The following is a 21,868-nucleotide window of genomic DNA, read 5'->3' as shown; positions in this document are numbered from 1 at the left end:
CCAATGTATTTGGTTAGATTTTCTAAACTAAGGTATACTAAAAATATTACTGTCATCATCCCACGGTAAGTCCACAACTTTTTTTTTCCACATTACAAGACCTTCCTGGATGGGAATTCCAAGCCCGCAGGGGCAGGGTGGCAGTAACACCCCGGCTCCCAGTGCCCACAGGGCTCTGGCCACCCTTTGGAGAAGGCCCTTGACTCTCGGGATCCAATTGAGAAAGATCTTATGAACACCTGGGTGTCTCCTTATGGCTGAACCACAGGTAACAGGTTCTTCAAGGCACCAAACCAGGACACACAAGTTAGGCCCTAAACCTCAGTATCTGATGCAGTTTTCAGCAGCTACAGTTTCCAATTAGCCCTCAGCGCAGCTAGTGTGGTGCCGCTATTATGGTGCATTCCCCATCAGCACCCTGACCCCATAAAATGAGGACAAGACAAGCTGATCCTTGAGGTCCCTTCTGGCCCGCACATTCTATGACTTTATCAGGCAAAACTCTCCTGGAATGTGGCAGGATGTGGAAACCAGTACCGAGATCCTGACCTCCTAACCTTCCTTTCTGGCTTTCCCATCATTTGTTTACCAGAGATCTGGGTTTTAGGAAACGAAAGCAGCCTCTTGATTCAAGGTTCAGATCTTCCCCTCATCCAGCCACTGGGACAGGACTTTTAATCCAGGCAAGCACAGGCCGCTCTCATTTCAGTGAACAATGGAGAATTAGCTTCTGTGTCATCCAGTGCGCACAATTAAAAAAAAAAAAATCCTCCATTTTCTGACCTATTGTCCTGAGAAGATTGATCTGGTGCATCCTCATATACGTTTCACTGTTACTAAAGGACAACGCAGGCTTATTTTTTAAATGGCCCTAAGCATCACTTTATTTGGGATTGGCAAGGGTTCTTGACGGGCAAACTCTAACTCCAAGGAGAGTAACCTGAATCAAGGAGAATAATGCCTGATGGAACTCACTTATCATGGCTAAATCTAGCAGTTTCAAAGAGCAGTCCCCTTAGGACGAAATCCAAAATCTTTAACAAGGCTGCTAAAGCCAGTGCCTCCCTCCCCAGCCGCATCATGCCTCTTCCCCACTGGGCTCCAGCTACAGGGTCTCAGGACTTTCACACCTGCTTTTACCTCGGCCTGATTAACTTCTCATCTTCCAGGTGTCTGTGTAAACAACCCTTCTTCTCAAAGAGGCCTTCCCTCAACGTCCAATCTAAGCTATACCCCCACAGTCTTTTTTTTTTTTTTTTTTTGAGACTGAGTTTCACTCTTGTTGCCAGGCTGGAGTGCAGTGGCGCAATCTCAGCTCACTGCAACCTCCACCTCCCGGGTTCAAGCGATTCTCCTGTCTCAGCCTCCTGAGTAGCTGGGATTACAGGCTACGCCACCATGCCCAGCTAATTTTTTACATTTTTAGAAGAGATGGGGTTTTTTCACCACGTTGGCCAGGCTGGTCTCAAACTCCTGACCTCAGGTGATCCACCCGCCTAGGCCTCCCAAGTGCCGAGATTACAGGCATGAGCCACCACTCCCAGTCATCCTTTTAGTATACTTGGTTCTTCCTCATGGCACTGGTCACTTTATGTTTCCAAACCTCCTTGGTGGGTTAGTTTGTTTAATGTTGAAAGGCCTACTCAGCAGTAAGGAGCATGAGGACAGGATTTTGTCTGCCTTCTGTGCTGTGATATTGCAAAAATTTTAACAGTGAGAAAATTATGACAGTGAAAGAGATCTGGCCTAAGCAACTCCATCTTGCCTTTAATCTCCAAACTGTCCTTGATCATTCCTGGGCATCAGCAAAGCTAACTTTGGGAGAAATTTTAGTGTATAGTTTAAATGATGGTAGCACTTTCTAAAACTAAACTGTCTTTGAAAAACTAATGAAAGGCCACCAGGTTAGGAGGACGAGAGGGGCCTGAATTCTGCTAATATATAGGTATAGTTAAATGATTACCAGCCATTATTCCAGAGCTCACAATATTTGTAACTTCCCCAGTTACTCCTGTAAATAACACCCCTATTGTAGAACCTAAGACTGGCCTTTCACGATGTCCTTTCAGGCTTGTGCATTTCTGACTACCAGATGCCCCCCACCAACATGCAAACTCAACACACCATTTTCCATACCCCTGTGATGACATGCCCAACCAATCAGCATTGACGTTCCCTAGCCCCCTGCCTGCCGAACTCCTAGCCTTCAACTTTCGTGGAGGCTGATTTGAGTAATAATAAAACTCAAGTCTTCCATTTAGTCAGCTCTATGTGTATTAAACTTTCTGTATCGCAAATCCTCTGTCTTGATAAATCAGCTCTATCTGGGCAATGGGCAAGAACCCATTGGGCAGTTACAGTATCCTCAGCACCCAATAACTGGAACATAGTAGGTGCTCAATAAATATCTGTATAATAAACAACTGGCTCTAAAACACCTAGTGTTGTTAAATATGTAATCAGGCTGCTTCTTTTTATCTTTAAAACGAGTTATTTCAAAAACATCAAAAATATTTTTATTTCAAAAATCAAATAATCATTTCCCTCTACATTGCTATCCTGAAGCATGACCACTCACAAAACTCAAATAATGAGATTGGAACTGGAGAGGTTGAGAAGATGAAAAAAAAGTTTCCTTTCACTTTTTTACACTGAACTGCTGAGAAGTCCAGAATGTCCAGCATTTGGTTCCAACTGTTTTGTGGGAGAGACATTTCTGCTAAGTATATCCCAACAGGTCCTGGACAAGCTAGAACCAGTCTTAGGAGCCCCAAGCCTGAGTAATTGAGGTCTGGTCATCCTATCTTTCAGTCTAATTTCTTTGTTGCTTTTTTTTTAAAGCCAAACTGGTAAGAAGCCAAAGGAAATCTCAGAAAGTCACAAGCAACATCAGATAGGACTTGAAAGAAATTACACATACAGATTAAGTTCACATTCTTTTATGAGATATCTTTTTTGGAGGAAAAAGTGGATTTAAACAAATTATGGGATTTGCCTTTCCAAAGCCCTTTCATATACAATCTCCTATTTGAGATAATAATATGATTACCTCACCATCAACATATTAGATAAACTTTACCATTAAGGAAACTGAGATTCAGAGAAATTGTGAGGGGTTCAAGTTCACACAGCTAAAAGCTAAGTCTGAACTTGAAAGGCTCTCTTATTGCAAATTCCATTCCTTTTTGCTTTAGCACACTGCCACAAGCAGAGGCTCCAAACTCAACTGTCAAAGCCAAAAAAAAAAAAAAAAAGTCCAGGAGACTCATCTGCAGTGGCCTTCTACATAGGACCTGGGGTGTCACAAAGTCCTGCTGCTGGCTGAGTGCCTCCCCACCACAGGACAGTCACTCCCCCACCCTGTACTGATCTGGGGCCCAGTAACCCCACCCATTATAAAATTAACAAATCCTAACACAGAGTGACAAAGGTTACGAGACAGAAGTCCTGTGCCTCTAACACTGGATAGTTCCTGTCTTGAATGGTGGATTCCAATCCTTGCCAAACACTATTAATCACAATCATAATCATAACGACAGCCATCAGTTAATGAGCGTTTAGGTACCAAGCATGACAAAGTCTTTAGCAAGGGTTAACTCACCAATATTCACGTGATGCTACCAGACAGGCAATGTTATCTGCATCATTACAGAAGAGGAAATGGAGGAACAGGGGTTAAGCAGTTTGCCTGAGGTTGCACAGCTGGTGAGCGGCAGGCCACAGCAGGCTCCAGAGTCCACCCACTTAACCAGCTAGGCCACATTATCTGTTCTAATTTCCTCCTGACCATCAAGTTCATCAGAACCAGCTCCTAATGGAGTCAGCTTCAATTTCTTAAAAAAAAAAAAAAAAACTTCTGGGCCAGGCATGGTGGCTCATGACTATAATCCCAGCACTGTGGGAGACCAAGGTAAGTGGCTCGCCTTGAGCTCAGGAGTTCGAGACCAGCCTGGGCGACATGGCAAAACCCTGTCGCTACAAAATACAAAAAAATTTTGAGGGAGTGGTGGCACATGCCGGTAGTCCCAGCTACTCAGGAGGCTGAGGTGGGAGGATGGCTGGTGCCCAGGAGGTAGAGGCTGCAGTGAGCTAAGACTGTGCCACTAAACTCCAGCCTGGGTGATAGAGTGAGACTTTGTCTCAGAAAAAGAAAAAAAAATTGTATACTCACCCCCATTTGTTTAATGAACATGCCATTCATTGCCAGCCTTCTTCGCCAGAGACCATACAACTAGATCACACAACTCTTGCTGCATAAGAATAAATGGGGACAGGAATGGTGGCTCAGGCCTGTAATCCAAGCACTTTTGGGAGGTCAGAGGGCCAGATGGCAGGCAGATCACATGAGCTCAGGAGTTCAAGACCAGCCTGGCCAACATGGTGAAACCCCGTCTCTACTAAAAATACAAAAATTAGCCAGCTGTGGTGATGCACACCACCTGTAATCCCAATTACGCAGGGAGCTGAGACAGGAGAATTGCTTGAACCCGGGAGGCAGAGGTTGCAGTGAACCAAGATCGCACCACTGCACTCCAGCCTGGGAGACAGAGTAAGACTGTCTAAAAAAAAAAAGAGCAAATAGGTTTAGGCACAATTTCCACTAATGAACAATCTACCATTTTCTGCTCAATTCATTCTTGTGTCCCTCACTTTTTGTCCCCACCAGCACCCCCAGGTAGATACTGCTTGTTTAGAGGCCAACACGTTCTCTACTCCAAGTTCATACTGCATCTTTAAGACCTGTCCACTGCTGCCAGTCCTGAGCACATAAGAAGGCTTTTGAAGTTTAATTGCACCTCTAACTGGTGTAAATAAAATAGGATGACGATGTCGCTCTCCCACTTTCTTCAACTTACATTTAAATAACTACATACCTAAATGACACTACTATTATACAGAACTGGATGCATACCCATGACAAATAAAAAGATAACTCTCCTCCTCCATGATAATGGCATGTTTCCACTTCATCCCTCCCCTGTTCCCTCCTTCTCTCTCTGTTCATTCACTTATCAGACATCCTTATGTACATTCTGAAAGACGGTGTAACTTGTTCATTAAGATGTGGTTTCTGGAGTCAGATGGTCAGGGTTCAAGTCCTGCCTGGCTTGTGAGCTAAGTGTCCTTGGGCAGGATATTTTATCTCTGTATAAACAAGGATGCACCAAGGATGAAAAGAATAGCTTTGACATCAGAAGCCTGTTGCAAGGATTACATGAGGCAATGTAGGCAGAGCCCCCACTGTCAGGGCTCCAGAAATGTAAGCTATTGTTTGTAGATTCCAGGAACCACACAAGGCACTGGAACGCAGCTGTGAAAAGGGTGGTGCCTGCCATCAAGAAGCTCACAATCTCCTGGGGGAGACAAGCATGTAGAACAGCTGATGAGTGTGGTGCTAGAACCAACAAGACAGTAGGAGCCTAAAGGTGGAATCACGGAACACTCCCTGGAGCAGGTGCTGCTTAAAACTGTGCAAAGCCACAAAAGGAAAAGCAAAAGGAAAGAGCATGCCAAGTCTCAAGAAAGAAAGAAAAGAAAGAAATGTAGCAAGTGAAGCGAGAGGACGGGGATGAGGCTGGAGATGTAAACACAGACTAGGAGACCAACAAAGAAGTTGAAATATAGCATCTGACATTGACTGCCCAGTTAACTGCTAAGAAACAACCACTGAGCCTTAGCTCTGCTGAGATTAAGCTGACTGCATTTGACAGACACTCTCTAACAGCCGCTCAAAGCAGCAAACCCATTCAAGGGATCACCCGTTCGGCCTCTAGGTCAGCCATTCTGTGGCTGGCTTTCCCTAGTGGGTCTTTCAGAAGGCAGTCCTACTTAAAAATCACATGTTCTACTGACAGCTAGATGGGGTTCCTTTAACTCACTGGCTCAAGATTGAAACCTAGAGGCCCCTGAAATGGACGCAGCCCGCAGTCTTGTTTTTTTCTTACATTTAAATTACATGCCAATATTCATATATCAGCAAATTTCACTCAAACCCCTAGATTCTCATCTTCTTTTGAAAAATCAGAAAATCTGGCAATTCTGGGCCTAGATCCCCATATGGCAACAATCAGCACCAAATGAGGAGCCTCTGATCCTCTATATGAGACACATGCTCTCCATTTAGCCATAGGCTCTACTATGCTCTACTACCCCAGCCACAGAAACCCAGTACCTGTTAACATTTATCATCATTCTTGCAGCTATTAATTTTCTGACTACCTCACCTACTCAAAACTCACTTATTATGGTATATAAGTTTCTGGACACTTTTTCCCATTTTAATATATACATATGATTATACTTTATACCACCATATAACTACCTTCTTGACTCTTCTAATACAGTATGAGGAAAAAATAATTGAGTAGAGCTTGCTGGGTGAGGCAATTCAAACCTCAACTCTAATGCTTTTCCTCTCCACTGCCTTAAAGGCTGCCAGTTTTTAGGGGAAACCATTTTGGAGGTCTGGTCCATCATCGTTTGTTGATTCAACCAACATGCTGAGCTCTGTATGCTACACACTGGGCAGAGTCAGAGTTCACTGTGATTATTCAGGGGAGTAAAACATTGTCCCTGTGCTAAAAACGGTTTCGACTAGGGATTATAAGTTGCCTTCTGTAAAATTACTAAAGCAGAAATGAATGCAGCAAGAAAATATGATTCTAAAACAAGACAAGCAACATTCTTATTTAATTCTCATAGGCAAACAGTGTTGGTGGGCAAAGACAAGACAGCAGAGATCCCATTGGGGGCCCACTGGGATTCAGAGATGAGGAAAAATATTATTTACCAGGCAACTTCCTGCTGCAAACAGGCCATATGCTTCAATTCTAGGCAACATAAACCCAATGCCAGCTTTTTATTTTTTTTATTTTTTATTTTTTTGAGACAAAGTCTCGCTCTGTCACCGAGGCTGGAGTGCGGTGGCGTGATCTCAGCTCACTGCAACCTCCGCCTTCCAGATTCAAGCAGTTCTCTATCTCAGCCTCCCGAGTAGCTGGGATTATAGGCAAGTGCCACCATGCCCGGCTAATTTTTGTATTTTTAATAGAGACAGGGTTTCACCATCTTGGCCAGGCTGGTCTTGAACTCCTGACCTGTGACCCACCTGCCTCAGCCTCCCAAAGTGCTAGGATTACAGGCGTGAGCCACTGCGCCCGGCCCCAGCTTCTTAAAAGTTGCATTTTTTAAAATGTTCTTTTACATATATAACATACAGAATTTAACAAAAATGAGTAAGTATGAGCATATTAGTCCTTTTTAGTAAATTTTCTTTTAAAAAAAAACAAATTTTAGGCCAGGCATGGTGGCTCACACCTGTAATCCCAGCTCTTTGGGAGGCCAGGGTGGGTGGATCACTAGAGGTCAGGAGCTCAAGACCAGCCTGGCCAACATGGCAAAACCCCATCTCTACTAAAAATACAAAAAAATTAGCCGGGTGGTGGCAGGTGCCTGTAATCCCAGCTACTCATGAGGCTGAGGCAGGAGAATCACTTGAACCTGGGAGGCAGAGGTTACAATGAGCCAAGATCACCCCACTGCACTCTAGCCTGGGCAACAGAGCGAGATTCCATCTCCAAAAAAAAAAAAAAATTAAAAAAAAAACTCTTAGATTGCCTCTTAGCCCCTTGATACAAATGAGTTTGTGACCACTGGCTCAGTTTAAGTTATAGAAAGCAGGATTATATGTAGAAATACTTTATGACTAGGATTACCAAACACCCTGATTTGCCCAAAACAGTAACCTATTTTCCCAGCTTAACTATCAAGACCACCCCATTTCATTCTCAGAAGTACTCCAGCCTGGATGAAAAACGGTACTGCTGCCTTTTTGACAGAGGTGGGGGTTTTAACCAAATACTTGTCAAATGGTTTAAATGGTTCTAAGGCAGAGGTTTTTGTTTTATTTTTTTCTTTTTCTTGAGGGAAAAGCCGTGTCTATTCAGAAGGTTTATTTGTGAACAGGTCTACAGGTCAATTTCCTGACTCTTGATGGAACATTGTTAACCTTGCCCCTTGGAGTTGGCATCTAAACCTCATGCCAGAAATCAACCCCGCTCACTAACACTCAGCCAACTGTGATATTTGCAAGGATGAGGCAATGGTTTCCAAACAGGTTGGTCTTCAGAGCCCATGGGGGCAGGGATTAAAAATATAGATAGAGCTCTACACCCCATCTCAGATCCACCAAAGATAGCCTATACAGTGAAATCCAAGAACCCATATATTTTTAAAGCTTCCCAGAAAATGTTAATGCTCATCAGGTTTGGAAACACCAAGGGAGATGATGACTATCTTTTCCCCTTAAACTCTCTCCCTGAGTGAATGTTAAAGTTAACAGGTAGATAAAAAGTAATTAGACCCTAAAATCTGAGCTCCTCCAGAAACGCCTTCAAGGGCAGAACTTATACTCCTATAAAATACATAGAAAGTCCTTGAAAGGAGTATCCATTAGAACAGTATTTATCTATCTCTTACCAAAACAGACTTAAAAAAAAAAAAATAGGCCAGGCAGGGGTGGCTCATGCCCGTAATCCCAGCACTTTGGGAGGCCACAGCAGGAAGATTGCCTAAGCCCAGGAACTTGAAACTAGCCTGGGCAACATAGTGGGACCCTGTCTCTAAATAAATTAAAAATTAGCCAGGCATGCAGTCACAGCTACTCGAGGAGACTGAGGTGGGAGGATCGCTTAAGCTGGGAGGAGGTCGAGGCTGCAGTTAGCTATGAGCACCACTACACTCCAGCTTGGGCGACAGAGCAGGACGCTGTCTCAAACAAAAAAATACAGCCCCTGTAATGTTGGTTAACACCCCTGAAAGTGCTATGCAAATGGAGCATTATATAAGTCATTTTGCTTTGTTTTTTTATTAAACAGAGATGGGGGTCTCGCTGTGTTGGCCAGGGTGGTCTTGAACTCCTGGCCTCAAGCAATCCTCACACCTCGGCCTTCCAAAGTGTTAGTTTCACAGGCATGAGCCACTGCGTCCATCCAGTAGAAGTATAATTAACTCCAAACAAGATTCTAAATAACTCGACGTGGGTCCTATTTTCCCTTGGCCAGAAAACTCAGAGCTAAATGTAGTGTGCAATTACAGAACCAACTGATTCAAAGTTCTCTCTCTTTCCTCTTCTATGTTCCAATTTTTTGTTAAATCTTATGTGTGTTCTTGTGTTTTAAATATTGTAAATATGTAAGTAAGTGAAAGACAAGCCTAAGACAAGCCTGCAAGTAAGTGAAAGAGACAGCCTAAATAATGATAGTATTAATAATAATAATATACAACTGGGATAGAGAAATGTGAGATTCAAGTTCAATCTCAATGCTACACGCCTTTAAGCATAATCTCCGCTGATTTAATGGTTGTGTCGAGGTATCTGGGTACAAATTTAACAGTTTCTAAACTGGGGATAAAGCAGGACCCAGCCCTGTAGGATGCCATTTAGATGTGGAATTTGAACTCTCTTTAGTCAGAATCTTCTGACTCAGTATGTTTGTAGGCCGAGGCTGTGGCACAGACTTCACAGTCACATTATAGCTGCAGAAGCTGTATGCACTTATACAGGGTGACCTGAAAACATAAGACTGTTTCAAAATGTTCTTGGTTAGTCTATGACCATTTTCTCAGGGAAGTGAGGCAATAAAATAGGGTAAGTGCTTGTAGATAAGTTGTGCCTTAATCCAGCTTCACACTGTGCATGATGCAAAAAGAAGTTATTAGTGCTAAGGGATGACAGTTCAAAGAGATGTGCTCCTCTCTCAGTCTGAAAGACCAACAACCATTTCTCAGATAGGAATACAATAAAACAGGTAGCCAAATAGAATACCCTGACTAAATTCTTAAGAAGTCATCGAGGCCAGGCGCGGTGGCTCATGCCGGTAATCCCAGCACTTTGGGAGGCTAAGACGGGCGGATCACTTGAAGTCAGGAGTTCAAGGCCTGTTCACCAACATGGTGAAACTCCATCTCTACTAAAAACACAAAAATTAGTCAGGTATGATGGCGCATGCTTGTAATCCCAGCTACTTGGGAGGCTGAGGTGGAAGGATCACTTGAACCCAGGAGATGGAGGTTGCAATGAGCCAAGATCATGCCACTGCACTCCAGCCCAGGCGACAGAGCGAGACTCCATCATGATGTCATCAAGTTCCTCAAAAGTTTCCAAACAAGCTCCTATGAGCCCTATGTGCTTTTAAATAGCTCCAACAGCTACCACCCATAACCCAAAGCCTAAACACTCACTAAACCTTGAGGGAATTACTCTCTCTGACTCAGTATCTTCATTTGTCAAATGAAATTCATAATACATCAACCTCATCAGGTTGTTGGAAAGGTTAAATGAGACTGCGTTTGTAAAGAGTTCAGAACAATGCCTGGCATGTAATAAACACTCAATATACAGTAGCTACCATTAATATTTGTTTAAGAGTACCACTAGGCTCTCTCTATATATCATATTAATCCTCACCACAACCTTTGAAGACAAGAGCTATTATTCCTACATTGCAAATGAGGACACTGAATTTTCAGGGGTCAACCTGTCCAAGAACATACAAGCTAGTAAATGGACAAGATAAGGTTTGAGCCAGATCTAGCAGATATCAAAAATGTATTTTTCCCTTGACATTAAGATATCTTTAATTCTTGATTTGTTACAGTAAAAATAAGGCAGAAAGCACAAAGCAATGAAGTCCAAATAGTTCACTGCGATATAGTAATTTGGTTTTAGAAATGCTACGTGTATGGAAAAAGTCTGGAAATGTTTGCAGCCAGCTGTTCACTGTGTTTACCTCTGTAAAGTAAGATTGGGAAAGCTTTTTACCTTATGCTTTCTGTAGGTTTATATTGTCCGATCTTTTAAACAATGACACGGGCTTCTATGTAACCTTTACTGAAGGATGACATGTATACAGCACAAATGCTAACTATACAGCTGATTGAATTCTCACATACAGAACACACCCAAGGAAACAGCATGAGATAAAGAAACAGAACATTACCTGAACTGCTAAACCTCCCTGTGCCCGCTTTCTGTCACTGACCTCCTAGCAAAGGTCTGCCATGATCCTGACTGCTAACACTGTAGATTAATTCTGTCTAATTTTATGTAACTGGAATCACACAGTATTCACTCTTTACTCTTAGGTATGGCCTTTTTCTCTCAATGTGTGTGTGTGTGTGTGTGTGTCTCCTCCCTGTCACTGTGCATAGTTGTAATTTCTTCATTCTTGTTGCTGTGATGTTTTATATTATATTATTACACCCACTACTTATCTATTCTATTGCTGTTAGACATGTGAATCATTTCAAATTTGGGGCTATTATGAAAAGTGTTGCTTGGAAAATTCTCAAACTTGTCCTTTAGCACTCATGTGGACCCAGTTTCTATTGAGTATTTAACTAGGAGAACTGTTGGGTTATATGGTATGGGTATGTTCAGCTTCAGAAGCATAAGGATTTTTTATATTTTTTTTAAAGAAATGAGTGCAAACTATTTGCTGTATCAACCACATTTAATCTATCTGTATGTATTTTTTTTTTTTAAGATGGAGTTTCGCTCTTGTTGCCCAGGCTGGAGTGCAGTGGCATGATTTCGGCTCACTGGAACCTCCACCTCCTGGGTTCAAGCGATTCTCCTGCCTCAGCCTCTTGAGCAGCTGGGACTACAGGTGCCTGCCACCACGCCCAGCTAATTTTTGAATTTTTAGTACAGACGGGGTTTCATCATGTTGGCCAGGCTGGCCTCAAACTCCTGACCTCAGGTGATTCGCCCACCTTGGCCTCCCCAAGTGCTGGGATTACAGGCATGAGCCACCGTGCCTGGCCTCCGTATGCATTTTCAATATCTTTATCCAAACTAGGTCCTATCTATGTTCTTATTGTGTTATTTGATATGAATGGTCATGTCTGTAAAAAGTAGTCCCTGAGTCTTCAGTCAGGAATCTGGCCTCCTACAAGACCACTGTGTTCTTCAGAAAATCATTTTTAGTATTTATGGCATCTACCAACGAGACAGTGTACTACATATGGGAAAGTACACCACAGAACTCAGCCACGGATAAGCAGCCTGATTTACCCAGGATGAGACTAACAACAGTATCCATAATCACACAGGGTGCTAACAGCCATACAGATATTCCTTTTTTGTCTTAGGTTTCATGGGTATATTCGGTTTTGGACTTAGCTTGGCTACCGCAAGGTGGAACTGTTCACTGCCTGGTCATCTTCATCTACCATAAGAACCGTTCCCAAATGCCCTCCTACCCGCCACAAACTGGTCTTTCTCTAGCCAATCCTTCCACTCCTCTGCTCTTCTGTTCTTCACTGTCCAAGTGGGCATGGAACCTCATAACTGGACTATAAATTCTCCCAGGTGGGGCCATGACTTCCAGCTTTTCAGGGGGGACAGCGAAGGGAGGTGCTGCTTTCTGAGGTGCTCTGAGCTGAGGTTCTAAGGCAACTGGAGAGCTACCGCATACAACCTCAGGGGCATGAGAGGCTCCAGGGTGTGGAGCCCAGGAGTGTCTCATCCCTCATGTTGAAGCCTGCACCACCCTTAGCACTTTTCAAAGCCGTGTGCTGGATTAATACCGTTAGCAATGAAATCTTGACAGTCATGGCTTATTAGGAGGCAGAACATAGTGGTTAAAGCTGGCCTGGAAGTGAGTCTGCCTGGCTTCACTTCCCAGCTCTGCAATTGTCTGACTTTGTGTTCTGTGTCCCTCTGTCATGGGTTGTGGGGAATACAGAAGATAATGTAAGTGCATGCTTAGCACAGAGCAGGCACTCAAAAAATGTTAGCTGCTATTAATATATTACTATGGCATAGAGATTAAGACTACAGGCTTGGAAGCCGGACTCCCCAGCCAAACTCCAGCTCTACCACTCACTGGTATATGATGCAGGCCGTGTACTTAATGTCTCCACGCCTCAGTTCCCTCATCTGTAAAACGGGGATCTGAATCCTACCTCACAAAATACATGTGAAGATCACTGAATATATTATGGTCTTAGAATGGTGCCTGGCATATTAAAAGTCCTGTATATGTTTTAACTATGGTTATTATTGCAAGCAGATCAAATAAATATTTCTCACACAAATCTTTCAAATGTAAATGGATGCTGCTGTGATTAACAGAACACAAATTCATCTGAAACACTCCTGAATTCATAGTGTTTTCTAAATCAGCTTATGATTGAAGGTACAACTAATGCCATGAGAGACTAGGACACTCTAACAATAAAAAAAAGTGGGCTCTTGGTTCATGCCTGTAATCCTAGCACTTTGGGAGACCAAGGTGGCAGGTCACTTGAGGCCAGGAGTTTGAGACCAGCCTGGTCAACATGGCAAAACCCCATCTCTACTAAAAATACAAAAATTAGCCACGCGTGGTGGCCCATGCCTGTGATCCCAGCTACTCAGGAGGCTGAGGCACAAGAATTGCTTGAACCCGGGAGGTGGAGGTTGCAGTGAGCCAAGATCACACCACTGCACTCTAGCCTGGGCGACAGAGCGAGACCCTGTCTCAAAAAAAAAAAAAAAAAAAAGTACACTGTCATATTCAAAGGGTATGAAAACCTCTGGGTTTGCTTGCTTGTTTATTATTTTATCTTTACAGGGAATATTATTTTATCTTTATAGGGAACTGAACCCAAGAGAAGACATACGATTTTTCCAGGATCACTCACCGAGGTGCTCAGGACTAGAACTCAGCTTGAGTCCCTGCCTTGGACATTGTACCAGGCCGCCAATTAAAGTCCTGGAAGCTTCCCCCAGGCTTTCCTCTGAGACCTACTGGAAGTAAAATAATCCTTTAAAAGTTAGTTTTCTAACACAACCACTTTTGCTCCAGTCTCTACCCTATCCTTTACAAGGAAGCTGAGTAGTAAGTTGGCCAGTGAGAAATTATGTAAATTCAAACAAATTACCTAACCTGTGGGCACCTGAGCTTTCCTATTTGCAAAAGGCAAAGAATGCTAGCTTTCCTCTCCTCTGTGGAGCAAGAGTAAGGCATGGCCTAAGAATGTGCCAGTCCTATCCTGGTCCCAGCACACAGCAATTCCTTGGTGCTTTTCCCAGTCCTGGTCAGCCTAGGAGAATATGACCCAGATGGTTAGACGACACTGTCCTCTCAGTCATCTGCCTGGCTGCAATACCCTACAGCCATTGTTCTTCCCTCTTGCCTCCTCAAATAAACCAGCAAGGCTGGCATCAGGAGTTTGGGGAGGAGAGAGTATCTGGTCAGAGGGTGATAACGCAGTACAGGCTCAGGCATTCTCTTTGATTTGTCCTCTTCCCCCTCTCTCCTTAAGTCAACTGTGAGCAGCTGAAGTCGCTAATATTTCCCAGGTATCAACTTCACAGACTAAGGGCATGCAGCACAATGGCCATTAAAACATAATGAGCCTTTTTGGACATTTCTTGCTTTTCATAATTTGACAGACAAACCCTTCTCTTTCTATCTTTAGGACATGATGTAAAATCTGAATCCGGAAATACCACTCTTAAAAATCAGAAATGACCCTCTGGCCACAGTATCCGTTATTAAGCACCCCTTGGGATACTTGAGAAAAGGCATAAGCATTGCATTTGCCACAAAACCGCTCAGTTCTTAGCAAAGGGTTCCCCAGGACTCCAGAGACAAATGAGCAACTCCTCCAACTAAGGGCATCCCTTGATCTTGGCCTCACCCCTTCCTGTCTTTTATCAGTTGCTGGGAGAGAAAAACAGTCAGTCAACATAAACTGAGTTGCAATGTTGGCCTGAGTATTTCTCTGAAGGCTTCCATTGAAAGTAACTAGAGGGAATAAGAAATAGGCGTGGAAAATTTTTTTAATTTAAAAAAAAAAAAAAAACACCTCAAGGAAATGGGCAAGTGTTGATTTGAAGCAGGAACTAACAGAAAAAAATATTAGAGAACAGTGGCAAATGTGTGGCCAGATCATCAGGGAACACAAGGCAAGAGCACTAAACAAGAGTGTGGGTAAAATAAGAAAGCTAGCCTATGTCCACTTAAAGTTGGAAATCTAGATTGAAATTTTAAGTTGATCACAATACTAGATGAAAACATTAAGGAGCTAAAAAAGCTGTTCACACACACACACACACACGTTCTGTATGAATCTGTTCAGAAACAGGCAAAATTAAGCTATGGTATTTGGGATACCTAATTTAGGTGGTAAAACTATGAAGAAAAGCAAGGATTACCATAGGTCAGGATAGCGTTACATTTACGGAACTTTTGGTGCTGCAATACTCTATTTCTTGACTTGGGTAGTGACTATACAGGTGCTTGCTTTATAATAATTTGCTATGCATTTGTATTTTATGATATTTTTATTCCACAATAAAAAATAAGTTAAAAACTAAAAAAATTTCAGGTACATAAGATTAGCGTTATATTAAGAAGCTTTAGCAGTTTAGCAAAAGACTGGAGCCAATACCAGAATAATTCATGCAAGAGAAAGCAAACATGGTCATTTAAATAAAAGGCACTCCTCTCCAAGCCTAATTTTATGGTTTGCTTTGGTGTGGAGGCTCAAAGTCTATCATATACAAAATCATACCAGCAAACTGCCCAGGATGATAAATAATGTAGCATACCTACCAATCAGAAAGTGTGTACAGCTCTTTGTCAATGCTCACATTTCCTCACTATCACTATTTATGGAGCACTGTCACATACCTTAACTCACAGCCAGGGGCTGGTGCTATCTACACTGCAGAGATTTTTTTTTTTTTTTAAGTAGCCTCAGACAGTGGAAGATTCACCCCAGGTACAGCTGAAGCAAGCAGACACTGGACCAGCACCAGATCTCCGATGGCCATCCCAGGGTCCCTTTATAACAATGACTTTCCCATTCCCATGAGGTGAACAGGCTCACAATTTTTCCATGTGTTAATAAGAAGCTGAAGAGAAACAAGTAAATTACTGTCAGCATGAAAAGGTTACCTCTTCTGAGTCACTTTCACTTTTCAATTAAAGCACCTGCCAAGGGCATTATAAAGATTAGCTTCCCTTACTAGACCATGAACACCTTGAGAATGGAGCTGTGCCCTCTCATTTCTGAAGAGTTTATGTGGTTTCTGGAATATGATACCTGCTCATTAAACACGTGCACATGCCATCGATAAATAATATAAATAATAAATGAATTCATTAATATATGAAGGCAAAAACCGCTGAATTCACAGTGTGGTGTTTTCCACCCCATTCCATCATTCATTCATGCATTAAGACTTTTAAAAGCAGCTAAAATGAAAGGCAGTAACTGCCCTTTTAACAGATTGCCAATACATCCTCCACTACTTAAAAAAGGGTTTCATGTCATATATAAATCTCAGAAGTGGAGAAGGCTGACAGGTTAATTATAGACACAAAGAACAGGGACAAATGGACTATGAGGTAAGCGAGTTGAAATGTGCAGAGGCAATGTCCTCCCTAGACAAGCATTTATTAATAAGCCTGCAAGGATTTACCCAGCCCGGCCAGGCACAGGTCTGCACCAAGCTTGGGGGCAATTTGGGGAACGCACAGTTCCTGCGCTTGAGGAATTAGGCTGGTGGCTGGAAAGTCAGTGTGTACCTTTGAGAATAATCAGAGATCTCTGTGGGACGAGGCAAACAGGTGGAAGACAAGGCCCAAAAACTGACCTGCCTACTCTTTTAGGGGGGTGAGACAGTCAGAGAAGATCTCCTCACTGGGCCAGGCCAACCCGGAAAGAAGCATGGGTAGGACTGTGGCTGGCAGACAAGTCAAGAGGAGGCCACCAATTCTTCTCCTGCAACTCCCACCAAACTCCTTCAGCTGCTGGAGGCAGGGGCTTGAGTCAAAAGGATCCATAAGGATCATTCCCTTTCTTCTCCACCCTTCCCCCAACCCCAAGCAAAAAGAAGGATGTTTAGAAGGCCTGGGAGACAAGCTGAAGGGCCCAAGAATGGAATGTGCCGCCTACAGGCAAGGAGTGGCCATGGTTGGAGAAAAAGGGGACTTCTTTTTCTCCCTTTCCTCATTCGAGGGACTTATTGAGTCTCTTCTTGGTGCCCAAGCACTGAACGTGACATCGCTCAGTGGGACATCAACCTGTGTTTGGCCAGATTAAATGGCCAAAGCCCAGACCTCTGAACACTGAGTCTGGGTCTCCCTGGGGGTTTCACTTTATCAGGGGGGCAATGGTTCTGGTGGCCCCTGATACAACGTAAGTCCCTCTAAAGATCCGAGGCCCCTCTAAGATTTCAAGCACCACCACCCCACCCCAGGTGGAAACCCCATCCCAGTATCTACTCATGCCCTGAGAAAAAAGGGCTGGTGCGGGGAGGGGAAGGAGATAATCTGGGAATGCTAGGAAGAATGACGGCGGGGCCACGTTCCGCAGAGGGGAGAAGAATGAACAAGAGGGTTTACTTGAGTTTGTTTGTTGTGTTTATTTCCCAAATCCAGCACATTCTTCAAAAGGCATTCAACGGGCGAGCCTCGGCCGTGGATCAAGTCCAAAGAGCGTGTTTCAGTTGTTTTTTTTTAGGTTAACCCCACTTACCCCCCACCCCAGTAAACTTCCCACCCACCCCACCTCACTTTCCAGGTCTTTCCTGTTGCGTTCGGCTGCACTGCGATTTGGGAAGAAGTGCCATCTCCCAGCGCCCCGGTCCCCTCGCTCGTCGACAAAGAACTAACACCCGCCCCGCCGCGCTTCCGGGGCCAAGGAACGAAAACTGCCTTCTTTTTTCTGGCATACACGGAGCGCGCCCGCAGCTGGCCGGCCAGCCCGGGAGCGCAGCCTCCGCGAAGGTGCGGCGGGGAGCGGCGGGGCCCGGGCGCTAGGAGAGCGCTCAACGAACAGCGCACCTGGACGCGCCCCGCGGCGGTCCCGACTCCGTCCCCGACAGCGCCAGCGGGGCCCCAGTCTCCGCACATCCCCTCCCAGAGCGCCCCGCTTCCACGCGCGTCCCAGCTGCTCTTACCCGGGAAATGGCGAGAGGCTGCTCGAAGTCCTTGCCGCCCACGAGGCGGAAGCCCCACGGCCCCGGGCCCTGGAGGACGATCTGCTGGGTGGTCATGGCGCGGCTGTGGCGGGCGACTGCCTGCGGGGACAGACGGGCAGGACGCGCGGCACGGCTTACAGGGCTCCACCGGCAGCTGTCGTAGAAAGAGAAGCGCGGCGCGGGCCCGGGTAGCCTGGGGCTGGCGGGGGCAGGGCAACCGCTAGGGCCAGGGCGGGGTGGGCTCCGCCCAGGCCGCGTAGCCGCCCGCCGCCCTCCGCCCCGCCCGTCCTCCCGCCCGCAGCCGCTCCCCGCCCTGCGCGCCTGCCTAGGGGCCCCGGCCCAGAGTCCCGCCAAGAGAACGCGAGTCAGATGCGGGGCCGGGGCTCTCGGCAGCTCTGCCGGGGACCCCACAGCGCCTCCCTCCCTCCTGTACGCACGGCCGCACCGCGGCTCTCAGGCCCGGGGCGGGTGCTAGGTGAGAGGGAAGCAGGTCCCAACAGCGAGACAAACTCGCGCCTGGTGCTTTGTAAAACGAGAACTTTTGAAGTGCTGTGCCAAATCAGCCCTCTGAGGTCAGCTCCGGCTTCCCATTTGCTTTTTGTAATCGGTAATGATGTTTAAAAGGTGCTTTCGAATGATCTCATTTGATGCTGAGGCAACCCGGGCATTTAGTCCCATTTTACAGATGAAGTAACTGAGTCTGCTCAGTAGATGAGAAGACTTGCCCGAGGCTACACCACTCCTCAGCATCTGGACCACTGCCAGGTCCCAGTGCTACAGAACCCCATCCTGGAACTTTTATAATGCTAATGAGACCATCACACAGGTTATAACTGAACTTCAAGACCTTCCTAGAAATCTTTCCTCCAGGCTGGATGGAGTTCGTGGTAGGTTCTGACCTCAACAGTTCAAACCTCAAGTTTGGGGCGGGCCAAGGGCTAAGTGCAAAAAAAGAGCTGAGTGCGGAGACCTGGATTCCCAGCCTCCCATCAGCCTCCTAGGCAGGCTGCCTGACGTCCTCCCGGTCGAGTGCATTCTCCATGCCGGACCAGATCATGTCTTATGCTGTCCATGGCGTCCCCACCTCACCACGGGTAAAAACCCAGATCCTTACAATGCCAACAGGGCCACACCTAGAATGGCCCCAACTCCCTCTCTGACCCCAACTCCTCCTGCCCTTTCCTCACCTGCCCGCCACTCTGCCAGGCTGTGCTCCTTGCTCCTGACTCAGGGCCTTGCCTCAGGACCCTGTCTGCAATGCTCTTCTACCAGACATCCCCACCACTCTCTGTGTTCACATGCCATTTTCTAGGGGCTGGACACGTGGCTCAAGCCTGGAATCCCAGCACTTTGGAAGGCTGAGGCAGGAGGATCAGTTGAGCCCAGGAATTCTAGACCAGCCCCAGCAACATGGCAAGACCCTGTCTCTACAAAAAAATTAAAAAATTAAAATTAGCCGGGTTTGGTGGCGCACACCTGTCCCAGCTACTCGTGAGACTGAGATGGGAGGATGGCTTGAGCCAGAGAGGTCAAGGCTGCAGTGAGCTGTGGTCTTGCAACTGTACTCCAGCCTGGGTGACAGAGTGAGACCCTATCTCAAAAAAATAAAAATAAAAAAACATGCAAATGTGATTTTCTGAGGTCATCTCTGAGCATCATTTAAGATATCCTCTCTAGAATGCTCTATTACCTTCCCCTGCCTTATTTTTTTCCTTTGTATGTATCACCATCTGGCATACTCTACATTTTGCATATGTATTTGTTCCACCCCACTCTTAAGCATTAATTCCATGAGGACAGGGGTTTTTATCTGTTTAAATCATTGCTGTGCCCCAGTGCCTACAATAGTGCCTGGCACATAGTACTTAATGGATGTAACACATTGGCCATCCTCAGGACCACTCACTCTCTCTGGGCCCAGTTTCTTCACAGTTTTCTTGGCACCCATTCATCCTGGTACCCAGGCCCCAGCACAGTGCTTGGCATAGAGCTCATGCTCAATGAGTTTGTTCAGTGCACAGCTCTGTCTCCCTGTGATCCTGGCCTACCTACTGAGGAGCCCTGTATACAGATTTACACATAAAAAGATTACCTTGCTCGTCCAATTGTGTGACAGCACAAATGCCTATGTTTGGGAATAGTTTGTTTGCTTTTAGAAATCAAAGTGGAGGGCCGGGCACAGTGGCTCACACCTGTAATCCCAACACTTTGGGAGGTGGAGGCGGGAGGATCACCTGAGGTCTGGAATTTGAGACCAGCCTAACCAACATAGAGAAACCCCGTCTCTACTGAAAATACCAAAAATTAGTTGGGCGTGGTGGCACATGCCTGTAATCCCAGCTGCTCGGGAGGCTGAGGCAGAAGAATCACTTGAACCAGGGAGGTGGAGGTTGTGGTGAGCCTAGATCATGCCATTACACTACAGCCTGTGCAACAAGAGCGAAACTCGGTCTCAAAAAAAAAAAAAAAAAAAAAAAAGGAAATCAAAGTGGAGCTATATCATTATACATCCCTCTCAACCTCTTGCATCCTGATATTCTTTCCTGAACCTGAGAAAAAGGAATGGTGTTATAGCCAGTAACCAGCTACCTGCTTTATGAACACCAAAAATACATTCTCTTTGTTCAAGACTCTGTTGATGAGAAAGCATGACTGTGTTTCAAGTCCCTGCAGAATTTGCAGGAATCACCAAATTCTGAATCTGTCCCTAGATGTGTAACCATCTTGAATATTTTCTGTCCTAGAAGGAGAAAAGGGTTGAAAAGCCACAGTTTCTGTGCTTCTGAGGGCAGAGACTGCCTTTCATTCATTCCAAGTGCCCTGCTAGCATGGACCTCAATCATAGTAGGTATCGATAAGTGTTTATTCCATACAATAGTCTATACAGACATAGTGCGCTAGTGTGTTAGCAAAATGTCTGTGAGACTTGAGTCCTCAGTTGCTTTGTTGTTAAATGTTCTCGGTTGTAGTCTAGCTCTACATAGCAAGAGCTATAAAACAGTCAACCCTTTGACCCAGTCATCCACTTTCTGGGCAACAATTCCAAGGACATAATTTTTAAAAAGAAAAATGCTATATGTATACAGATATTTATAGCTGCATTATTTATAATGACAAAAAACTGGAATCAACCAGTAACAGAAAAGTGGCTAAATATGGTATGGCTGTAAGAGGGAAGAGTATGCAGCATGAAAATAACCATGAAAACTATGAAGAGACAGGGAAATGTGTTTTCAAAATATATAAAAAGAGTGCAACAAAATTATTTGTATCCCATGTTAAAAAAATAAAAGCTTATATACCTATTGAAATTAAGAGAAAGTAGGAAAACTACTGGCAGACAGAATGAGAATTTTTTTAATAATTGCCTCTAATGATGCAAAATTTTCATAATAAACATCAAAATGGTCCCAGCTCCTTGGATGGAGACTAAATGCTAGGCTTTCTCAGGATAGAGACCTGATCATTTAACTTTTTTTTTTTAGACAGAGTCTCACTCTATTGCCCAGGCTGGAATGCAGTGCAATGGCACCATCTCTGCTCACTGCAACCTCTGCCGCCCAGGTTCAAGCGATTCTCCTGCCTCAGCCTTCCAAGTAGCTGGGATTACAGGCTCCTGCCACCACGCCTGGCTAATTTTTGTTTTTTTTAGTAGAGATGGGGTTTCACCATGTTGGCTAGGCTGGTCTCAAACTCCTGACCTCAAGTGATCCACCCACCTCGGCCTCTGGAAGTGCTGGAATTACAGGCGTGAGCTACCGCGCCCGGCCTCCATTTATCTTTTTTATCTCCTCTTCTCTCCCCCAGCCAGCTAGCTCTGAACTGGGCACATAGCATATAAACTCAGAAAATACCCAGAAACAGATTGACAGCTCTCACCCCAAA

At 44.9% G+C, this 21,868-nt stretch overlaps 1 protein-coding gene across 1 annotated transcript in view; it reads right to left on the bottom strand.

Moving 5' to 3' along the window:
• The window catches only part of PDLIM1 (PDZ and LIM domain 1), a 54,066-nt gene extending 35,596 nt beyond the window's left edge, over positions 1–18,470 (bottom strand). The window contains exon 1 of the mRNA XM_003904034.4: positions 17,963–18,470. Within this exon, the coding sequence (XP_003904083.1) occupies positions 17,963–18,058 (96 nt within the window). The 5' untranslated portion in view covers positions 18,059–18,470. The remainder of the gene's footprint in view (positions 1–17,962) is intronic.
• Positions 18,471–21,868: the final 3,398 nt, after the last annotated feature.

This window comes from Papio anubis, chromosome 11 (genome assembly GCF_008728515.1).
Source record: "Papio anubis isolate 15944 chromosome 11, Panubis1.0, whole genome shotgun sequence".
Lineage (NCBI taxonomy): Eukaryota > Metazoa > Chordata > Mammalia > Primates > Cercopithecidae > Papio > Papio anubis.
This window is presented reverse-complemented; position numbering and strand designations above follow the sequence as displayed.